Source organism: Arachis duranensis, chromosome 3 (assembly GCF_000817695.3).
Source record: "Arachis duranensis cultivar V14167 chromosome 3, aradu.V14167.gnm2.J7QH, whole genome shotgun sequence".
Classification (NCBI taxonomy): Eukaryota; Viridiplantae; Streptophyta; class Magnoliopsida; order Fabales; family Fabaceae; genus Arachis; species Arachis duranensis.
Window position 1 is genome coordinate 12,720,247 of NC_029774.3, and position 10,569 is coordinate 12,730,815.

The following is a 10,569-nucleotide window of genomic DNA, read 5'->3' on the forward strand; positions in this document are numbered from 1 at the left end:
TATTTGTACGTTATAGACTGCCAAAGCAGTTGCAAACTTTATTTGGTACCCGTTTAGAAACTAACCCATTTGGTGTACTCGAAGTCCAACAATTGAGTGTGTTCGTTTAAAATTAAATATCCAGAAGAAAAACATTCAATTACTTAAACATAGGTACAAACATTTCGGTTACGATATGCCATCCACTCTGAAGGGAGAATCTTGAAAGACGGAGAAAATCTCGAGAGACATAGTCAACATTTGGTCAGGCAAGCTCAAAAACAAGACAACACACTTTTCGGAAGTTCAATCATGAAAGACAGTGATCCTTCCTTCGATTAAACCAGTTTGGACAAACTGTTCCCCTGTGCTAATAATAAAACTGCTTTCTTGCTTATAAAAATCAAGGATACTTCATCCTCACCCTAGATTAATTACCTCTGCTGCTATTCAAGCAAACCATAAGGCAAGGAGATAAACCGATAGCAGGAAAAGGATATCACTAATAACCAGATGTAAGTATATCCCCCATAAAAAGGTTTCCAAGATGGACCAAATCAATAAAACGAGAATGTGTAAGATTACAAATAGAATTAGAACGCATCAATTATAAGAGATAACTCACAATACTATTGGCGTCCCGCCCTCCACAAAGCAGAAGCAGCCCATCAGAGCGTGCGCTTGCGGTTGCATACCTACTCAAAAGTAATGACAAAGTGGAAACTTAACCCCAGATTATCAAAACTATACTTTCAAGGACAAAATGATAGCTAACTTAAATAAATACAGAGTTTTACGAAGTTATTTTTCTGACAGCTACAAAGGTAAAGAGGCATAGTACTCCTTTAAATTAAAAATAAATTAAAATAACACATACAGCTTTTTGCTTGACTCCAGAAACAGAACAATAAGAAAATTATAGTATAGCATCTAAATTATATTCCATGCAATGAGTCCAGCATCAATTACAGACCCCTAGCTCAAATCTCATGACCTTCACACAAAAAAGCAAGCAGAAAATTAAGATAATCATACTAACATACTATACTGTCAATCAACTCCGAAAACAATGAAATTATTGTGAAATGATTAAGAGAACAACGAATAAGCAAGCACACATTAGCAACAGTTAGCCAATGGATGGATACTATGCTTGATATGGCAGAGCCAATGAAAATTACAGGAAATCACGGTAGAAACAGGACACTAAAGAAAAATTTTAAGCATGGGCCTCACTAATGAAAATAATTTGATAACTGGGGATTTGTTTTGCTGGTATTCAAAACTATAAGCAAAACAAATATTGACAAAAATATTTCATCCACAAAACATACGACATCCACATATCTACAAAGCCTCAGAACCTGGAAAATAACAGTTTAAAATTTTAAATTAAATCATTCAATCGCAATAACTTAAATAATAACCCTCAAAACCTAGTTATATACATCAAACACAGCAGAAAATCGCCATAATATTTACAACTATTTAAATTGTTATGAACATAGTTTGGTCAAAATATTAGATAAAGAAAGGAAAAGGTAAGAGTTCATGGACACAGTACATGCATGGAGGCGGACCCTCTCCTTCTGGCTCCAACTTGCGCCATTCATAAGGCTTGGCTGCTGTGTCTAAGGCCCATACATCGGCTAAAGGTCTCTTTCCTAGAAAGCAGGGGGGAAAACTTTAAAAACACAATAAATTTAGATACAAAGGCAAGAAAAATCACCCAAGGAAGACAATGTCACAAAGCTAGCATTTGGGTAGTTACCATCATTGCCTCCAATTGCCATGAGATACCGCTGCCCCACCAAAGCCATAACATGTCCATAACGTGGCCCTGGTCCAGGTCCTGGAACATTAACCCTGGCACAACATTCATAACCCATTATAACTGATAAAGACCCTTAGGTAAAAAGGAATTCAAAAGAATATTTTCCAAGCCTAACCTATGCCATCGTGGCCGTTGTTGTGTCAGATCAAGAACATGAAGGTCCTCAGCTGACAAACCAGCTGGACCAATGCCACCCTGTTCAGCAATGAAATATTCCACTAAGGACTAGGCTAGTGATATAATCAATACTAAGATAATTGTAGAAGTACCCTTGGCACACTACCTGAATAACTACCATTGTTCCCACAGCAGTCGCCACATGTGCAGCTCTTGGGGTTGGAGGCTCTCCAAAGGGAGTTATCCTGCATTATATTGTCCTTTTTAGAACAGAAGTTAAGTAAAAAAGGGTATACAAGCTTTCCTTTAAGTCTTATAATATGATTGGGAGATAGGAAAATAAGGAGAAAGGAATAGGAAATCGAACTAGTTCCTTTGTTTCAGAGTTTGGATACAGCTAGCAAGTAAAAGGAACTCAAGGGTGATAACCTCGCCCAAAGCTTACCTAGACCATTTCTTAGTTAAGACGTCATAACAGTGGACATCAGCTGTCGCACCAGCTAAACCTGTAAAGCCAATAAAATAGGTCATCATCAAATCCAAGCATAAAAATTATTGATCCAACCAATATCAGATGAAAAAACAGAAAAGAAAACCAAAAAAAAAAATAGACACATAAAGCAAGTCATATCAGTGTTCATCTTTCAGTATCCCTACGAAGATGAGCAGATGATGCAAAATGTCTATCAAATTAAGACTTTTCGCCCAATCAAGTTTTCAGTGTTTAGTTTCCGATATTGGCATGAATCAGAAATAATGTACAACAGCAGCAACCTATTTTGACTTGGACTTGAGAAATAGAACAGAAGTATATTCAATAATTAAAATTAAGGGGGGAAAAACCAACTATCAAATTTGTTAAAACAAACTATGTCAAGTGATTTGAGTAAATTTACTATTAAAACAACATATTACTGCAAATGAAAAACTAAAGATTCAGATTTTCAAAAAAAAAAAAAAAAAAAAGCTAAAAAGAAATAATATTTTATTTTTTTAAATTCAAAGCTTTAAGGAACGTTTACATATAACATGATAAACCGCTATCAGCAACTATGTGGGGGGGAATTGAAATATCCACAGCAAGATGGATTGTTCAATGCTCAACCTTGCTATAGATGAAGACATATGATAAAAGCTATGGCATGCTCATGAGAATAAAACATAATCAACAACAAATAAACATTTTCCTAATAGGTGAAACTGACTACATGGATAAAAACAATGCTATGAAGAGGATGTAGCTAGTAAATATCACAACTGGAGTGGAACATAACAAAATGAAGTGGAGTTGAAAAATATAAATGAAATAAAGGATCACCAAATCGGTAAGTCCATTGCTTGAAATTATCTTGAAGGAAGGAAAGAAAGCAAATGGAATTAAGTGTTCACTAGGAAATGTTGTTTTTCTTTTCTCAACAGCTTCTTGTTCCCTACAAGAGGGAACAGAGCTATGCGGCAATATGAAACTTAACTTTAGCCAACTTCCAATTTTATCTACAAACCATAAAGGAAAAAGGAAACAAAGTCAACAAACAGTGAACTGGTAAGAACCTACAGGTTCTCAACACTTTTTATTGAGTTGTACTCCCAGGATAATAAACTATCCAAAGCAAGGCTTATGAGAGCAATAGTCTCCAAAACTAGAGAAACAGTCCATCAGACATCAAGGTGAAGCCGTGAAAATTGAACAACCTTGAAAAACCGCCCTTCTTTCATCATATTTCCATTTCCACGCCTTGCTATATTGGTCAAAGGTCGTTATGCAAGAAAGCTTAAGCTATGAAAACACATGTTTGGCCAGAAAATCATGGCAGAAAAAATGTTAACAGATAAAACAGTTTCTCTCCACTTCACAAAATTCTAAAATTCTGAAAAGAGAAAATGAAAATTCAAAACAAACAGAGGTATCTTCAGAACCACAATTCAATCGGTGCTTAGTTAAGCTATGCATTTAAACATCCATGATAATAACTCTACAAAACCCAAATCCCGCAGCTAAAAATTTAATTCAGCTTTAAAACACATCAACCATGCAAAGCGCACAGCTTAGAATAGATTTCCCATATTCTAACCAAACTAACAACACCAAAATTGAAAATACTTAGCATCTTAACTACTTATTCATCTCGAGAGAAGAAAACAGTTATGAAAGTTAAAATACATACGTATGCCAGCATTTCCAGGGGAAGCAGGAGCTCCTGACGCTGCGGAATTCCCTTCCAGAGCGGTGGCACCGCCAAACAGAATCAACCGCGGACCAATGTACCCTGGTGCGCCTTCTTCTCCAACCGCAGCCACCGCCGTTAGCGTGTGGCCACACCTTGGCCCTGGACCGTCCTCCTTTTTCTCCAGAATCGCGTCAACCACCGAGTAAGTTGGCGCCAACCTCGGACCAACCACCGGACTCTGCTGCACCTGAGCTGCCGCCTGCAGCTGCTGATGATTCGCCGGCGAATGCGTCGGAGACCCGTCGCCGGAGGATGAAGTCGGCGGCGACGACGTAGGCGATGGAGACTCCCTTAACTGCTGCTGCTGCTCCCTTTCCGCCGTGTGGTTTTGCGCCGCCGGATCGTGATTAGCCTCCGGCACCATCGAGGAATCAACATCCATTGCTTCAACCCTATGATTTGAGCAGTTCCGTCGAGATCGTAGTTACAATTCCGGCGAAATCGCACTCCAAACCAACATTACCGATTCAGCTCGAGAATAATCCGCACGAATAACCTCGCCTCCAAAACGGGACAACTTAATTCAAAAACCCTAACTCGAACAATCCTCCACTCTTCAATTCCAACAATTACCAAAACAAATAATAAAAAATACACTACACGAAAATTTTCCCGAGAAATTCGGTTAGGTTTGTTCCGTTTCTCTCTCTCTCTCTCGCTCACTGTTTCTGTATCTATCTATCTATTTCTGTTTCTGTGCGAAACTAGAAACGAAAGAAAATAAGCGGTGAACGGAACCGAAATGGAACGGAACGGAGAACATAAACAAACACTCTGGCCCCAAAGCGCAAAAACTAAAATTAATATAAAATTGTCTTGAAAATTAAAAATTAAAGAACACCAATTGTGTCTTTTTCTCTCTCATTCTCTCTGATTTTATTCTCTGGAATTATTTTTGTTATTTCTACGGAAATGTCGTGGTTTATCGGGGGATTTAATTAATAATGATTAAGGATGGTTGTGTTTAGAAAAAAGAGAGAAAAGGAGTGCGGTCAGTGACCGGAATGAGCCGGTAAGGTAAAGGGGGGTTGTTAGGATGACCGGGGGAGGGCGGCGGCAGAGCGGATAAGTAACCGGAACAAACGAGGATTGGTCAGGCGATTTAACGGTGTTAACCGGTTTCCTGATTCTAAGGAGTGCTTTACCTTAATGACAGCTCAGCAAGTAAGATGCTGACACGAAGCGCTATATTTAGGCCATTTGGAATTTTGGATAATTATTATTTTTAAAAAATATAATAAAAAATAGAAGAATTTAAGAATATATTTAAAATAAATATAAAGTGGTAGAGTATATACCTTATCACCAAGTCCAACCAAAATTGATGCAAGAATACCCAATGATACTAAAGGTCCATATTTAGATTTATATGACTCATATCTGCAAAATGTTCAAGATTTTAATGAAGAGAACACTGAAGATCTGCTTAACTATTTACAAGATCCGGATATAAATCTTAGATCAGTCAATTTGGCATGTGATGATACATCATCTTTTTCAAACAATAATGGGACCCTTTCAGAAGATTATTTTAAGTCATCCATTTACTAAAACAAATGTCTCTACTATGTATAATTATTGAGTGTACTAAAATAAAGTGATCTCTGTCGCGTGTCTAGGTAAAGTCAGAAAAAGATAAGGCTTATTCTTCAGCTGATATTTGTTTAAATTCTATAAGATATTGTTATCCTTCAGAGACCTCTATATAAAGAGGAGTTCACATCATTTGTATTTAGATTTCAACGAAAATTATAATATATCCATTTATCCTCTCTGAAAGCTTAACTAGTATTATTTCCTTCTTTCTTATCCAATGTCATTAAGTATGCTATGGGCTTATCTTTGTGCTACAGAAGATCCTGCTCATCAAAATATGGCACGAATAGAATCCATGAAAATTTCTCATAGTAGAAAAAAGACTCAATGTTATAATCGATGTTATAATACCAAATTTTGCTTAAACCCATTAAGATCTCACCCGATAAGGTGACTGATAGAGTGACAGAGATAGGCAAAGGTGTTATAATATGATCTTATGATAATTGAAATAAGGTGACAAAACAAAACAAAAACAAAATAACTATCAATTTCAGAAACAGGAAAAAAAGATTTTATTATTATAACGAGATAAATTTCTTTCGAATGGCAGACAGGCTTTCCCTTTGATTTGAGATTATCTACTTAAATGAGCAAAGAATAAGAGAATTGTTTCTCGGCTTAATAGTACCTAGTATCCTGTATCATTAGGCAATGCCTTGGTAGTTGGTACTAGATTTTTCAAGTTGTAATTTACCTATCAAATTATTTTATTTTCAGTCCTATGCCATCCAGACAAAAAGGCTTTCTCCCAAATAGAAACTTCCTCATATGTGGCAAGCCTCAGAGAGAGATTGCCTACAATGATCTATTTCTGCAATGCCTTACAAACAAACAAGACATCATTTCAACACCTCATAAAATGTACATGTGGGTCAAACTAAGGTGATGTACAAAAATCATAGGGCATCATATAACCCGATCAGACCTTCGTAGGACCAGTATTTACTGGTTTCTGAAAGAATCCTGCAACCGGCATGCCATCACCATCATCATTCCCTGCCCTCCATGAACGATCCTTCTTCCTCTGAGGCTTCTTATGGTGCTTATGAGACGACGCCTTAGCTTTCTTGACAGTAACTTTCTTTGAAGCAAGTCCATTGGCCATGTCAAACGAATTGAGGTCGTCCAATATGTGATCAAGATTTGGTGTAACCTCGCTCTCAACATCTGAAGACTGTTCAATACCAGATGAATCTGACTCATGCAAGTTAGCCAAGTCATGTTGTCCCATGTGATCTTCCACAGGCAGCTCTTCGTTTAACATACCCGGGGGCAATTGGAAGTGAGGCAGCTTCCCATCAATGTAATCTTTCAGGATCTGACGAGCAGCCCTAGTTTCATCAGGCAGCCCACTAGAGGAGACATAGCCACGAGATGCACAATATGCTCTCAAAAGCTCGGATGCCAAAGGGGGCCGGGATTGTGGTTCATACGGCTTAGGCTTTGGAAGAGTGATTTTATAAACCTCCTCTATGACATGTCTTGGGACTCTATTGGCTACAACTTGGACAGACTCCCTGTGTTCAGTCATCCTATCAATAGGCAGCACTCCACAAGCAACCATCTCATATCTGGAGCTTGAGAATGACGGAAAAACTAATCCAGGGCAATCACAAAGGGTAAGTTTGTCAGAAATAATTAATGTCTGGAAGTGCTTTGTTTTTCCCGGGGTAGAGGTGACACCAGCCCTTTTTTGACCGACAAGAGCATTGATGGTTGAACTTTTCCCCACATTAGGATATCCAACAAATCCCACAATTACGTTACTTGATGATGAATTACCAGCAGCATTTTCACCCGATGCTTTGATGTTAGATGGCCCTGTGTCAGAGGAGCTTGAATTTCTCCTCATTTCAACAATCTCTTCTGCCTCTGATTGTAAACGTGCCAAGAGCTCATCCCTTCCATATATCTTTGTATCTGGGTTATTGGTTCCCCCAGTGTTAACAGCCTCCTGAGATGAACCAAGCTTTTTGCATTCCAGAGCTGCAGAAGCAGCTTTAGCAGACCAGAAAATGAACAAAATATCATGAGCACGAAAGTATTCTGCCCACTTCTCTCTGTAGAAGAAAAAGGGAAGACAAAATCAGAATCTAAGCAAGATAAAAAGTAACGTTCAATGATCTGATACCGTATAAACCCTAAGTGGGACATTTGGACCTGATAGAAGCAGGTAGAAGATCTGCCTTATTAATCAAAAGCAGAGTTCGTTTATGCTCATCAACCTCTCGTGCATAAGCCTGTCCCAAAGTAAAAGCAAAGAACAACAGATCATGCATGGCATACATAACACAGAATGGTTCTTACAACAGATAAGGATGCTTCAGAGTAAGATAAACAGATTTAAGACATATATATCTGGCAAAAATCAAAGTTGTGACTTCCTTGAATGTCACGACACTAAAGCTGCTGCAAAAGAAATCCAGTACAAACATTTTCTATATTTATTTATTTTTTTAAGAGGAATTATTAGAATCCTAATTATCCACCTAATACTTAAATGAGTAAAAATTCAAATATATATGCTATTTTTGAAAAGATTAAAAAAATTCAAAATTTTCTTTATTAGAAGTTAAGAGGATAATTAGAAAGATGAATTATGGCTTCCGATCATTTTTCATGTTGTAACCTTCAGTCATAGCTTAGATAGTCAGGTTTGCTACAGAGCTAGTGAACTCTACTCCAGACTTGTCAAGTAAGCATTCCTTTGAGGAAGAAAAAAGACCAAAATACCAAAAAGCATATTACCTCAAGATCAGGACAGCGATAGAACAGGGGATCACGAGAATCGACCACCATAACAAGCTGATAAGAAAGTGTGAGAGGGTGAGGTTATAATCATCAATAATTCTTGCACATAAAGAAAAAACAAAGAGATTTAGCAGAAAAAGGTTAATGCATTAACTATATTTCTATACAAATACAGTATCTGAAATAATTAAAAATAGAATTATGAAATACTCTCATGGTAAATACCCTTATGAAAGTAGGTAGAAAATAATACATTTATATTAATTTCAGAGGGATAACAAGTAGGTTATTATACTTGGTCAAAACGGAACCCAAAAAAAAAAACAACAAGAGTTAATCAAAAGAGAGGCTTGAACTCTATGCAATGTAATCAATACAGTTAAATCAAAAACAACAAAAGACCAGACAGCATTTGTGCAACATAGGTGTTAACCAAACTCATGCAAACTTGAATTGAAAAAGAAAAAGAAAAAAAAATTTGGAATACTTTAACAATCGTGAAGTATAAATTCCAAAGTTAAACATCTAGGATCAAACGAACTCACCAAATCACTGCGTTCAACAACCCGCCAGAGCTGTCTCCAGATATCAAGATTTTTCTCAAATGGAGTAAGAATGAGCTTCTTATTTTCCTCAAGTCTGAAACATCGTCATGCTACCGATATGAATTTAAACAAATATACATACTTTTTATTATTTTGATATGCCACTAACAGAATTCATCGTTTATAACTACCACTACAGGTAAATGATATTCCTTTTCCCGTTAACTAAGAAGTTCATCATTTTGCACTTACTAAAATCAATACCACCACAAAATAAACCGCATATACAAATCTAACCTTGCTAGGTTGCGACGCCAAGCCAAGAATGCTTGTCTTTCATTTGCATCAAGCTCCTCAACCGACATGTCAGCACTCCATGGTGGCCTAAACTAGAGGCCAAAAAAAACAAAGCAGTGAGCTAAAACAAAACCAATCAAAGGAGAATTAATTACTCCTGATAAAAGAAAATGCATGCCTGCGCGGAACTCTGAGACTGCTAGCATGCAGTGCCTCCTCCCTTTTTTGCTGCTCCCTCATCTCTTCAGGCGTCAACATGTCACCAGAACCTGATCCTGGATCCCTACTCTCAAATAAATCAAACAAACACACAAACTAATAGTTACAAACTCTTCACAATAAACACAATGCTAATTTTTTTTGGCTGCAGCATGCATGCTTAGCTTTTTCTTAATATGCTGTATCAAAAATCATTATTTCTCCAATATGATTTTGATTCTAAGATATTTCAAACACAATGTCCATCCAAGCATATTACTAGTTTTTCGCCAAATAAATCACTCTTACACTTCACCAACATGTTCATTAAAATTAAACAACAATAAAAGACTCACAAATTGATTACAAGGGCGGGTGCGGCGGTGCGATCAGGGAGGAAGGTGGGTTCTTCTAGCTCTTGTTCTAGAAGCTCCTCAGATTGTTCAAGAATGGCCTCGATATCGGAGACTTCGGTGAACGATTCTAGAAACTTCTTCTTGTAGAAGCGGTTCTTGTCCTTGGTCTGCTGTACCATCTTGTTGTGGTGCTTCACAAGGGCTCTCCCGAGCCCTGTCTTCTGGCTATCGTTCTTTCCCATCTTTGATTAAAGCGAATCTTCGGAAATCAATGGAGGTGAGCTCAAAGACCCTAACGAAGTTAAACCCTAGAAAGTAGAAACACTGAAACAGGGATCGTCTTCGTGCCTTGTTTGTTTGTTTGTTCGTTTTGCTGGTTGCAGGGAAGAGGTGCGGTGTTTGGCTGTGGTTTATCGATTCCAGTTCCTAGGGTATACGCTATTAGTTTTTTTTTTTTCCCGATTTTAAATTTTTAATTATAAATATTTTTAATTTATAAAAAAATATTCAGTTTCTAATATTTTTTATAAAAAAATAAATAAAAGTATACATAGATTTTTATACCTAAGATAGATAAATAAAGGACAAATCCGTCCCTGATCTTTTTTTCGCAGACATTTTCGTCCCCGAGAATTGGAAAATATTTTAATGTCCCTAACCTCCTG

At 37.2% G+C, this 10,569-nt stretch overlaps 2 protein-coding genes across 2 annotated transcripts in view; both read right to left on the reverse strand.

Moving 5' to 3' along the window:
• LOC107477657 (serine/threonine-protein phosphatase BSL3) overlaps window positions 1-5,070 on the reverse strand; it is a 10,808-nt gene extending 5,738 nt beyond the window's left edge. The window contains exons 1-7 of the mRNA XM_016097711.3: window positions 4,096-5,070; window positions 2,376-2,436; window positions 2,097-2,175; window positions 1,929-2,008; window positions 1,751-1,845; window positions 1,544-1,643; window positions 605-674 (exon numbers count right to left, since the gene is read on the reverse strand). Of these exons, the coding sequence (XP_015953197.1) occupies window positions 605-674; window positions 1,544-1,643; window positions 1,751-1,845; window positions 1,929-2,008; window positions 2,097-2,175; window positions 2,376-2,436; window positions 4,096-4,540 (930 nt within the window). The 5' untranslated portion in view covers window positions 4,541-5,070. The remainder of the gene's footprint in view (window positions 1-604; window positions 675-1,543; window positions 1,644-1,750; window positions 1,846-1,928; window positions 2,009-2,096; window positions 2,176-2,375; window positions 2,437-4,095) is intronic.
• A 1,427-nt stretch (window positions 5,071-6,497) lies between these two features.
• Window positions 6,498-10,363, reverse strand: LOC107477658 (GTPase LSG1-2). Its single transcript, XM_016097712.3, has 7 exons — window positions 9,905-10,363; window positions 9,529-9,633; window positions 9,351-9,437; window positions 9,054-9,147; window positions 8,506-8,562; window positions 7,918-7,997; window positions 6,498-7,817 (listed from the first exon to the last, which is right to left on the reverse strand). The coding sequence occupies exons 1-7, from the start codon at window positions 10,144-10,146 to the stop codon at window positions 6,677-6,679; spliced, it is 1,806 nt and encodes a 601-aa protein (XP_015953198.1). The 5' UTR covers window positions 10,147-10,363; the 3' UTR covers window positions 6,498-6,676.
• Between the last annotated feature and the right edge of the window lie 206 nt (window positions 10,364-10,569).

Bases quoted from the DNA above. Each gene is read 5' to 3' on its own strand.
- LOC107477658 (XM_016097712.3), bottom strand. From the start codon at position 10,146: ATGGGAAAGAACGATAGCCAGAAGACAGGGCTCGGGAGAGCCCTTGTG. The intron at 8,563-9,053 runs GTGAGTTCGTTT...CTTTCTTATCAG, and splicing joins TTGTTGAACGCAGTGATTTG to CTTGTTATGGTGGTCGATTC. The intron at 7,818-7,917 runs GTCCAAATGTCC...TTTCTTCTACAG, and splicing joins CTTCTACCTGCTTCTATCAG to AGAGAAGTGGGCAGAATACT.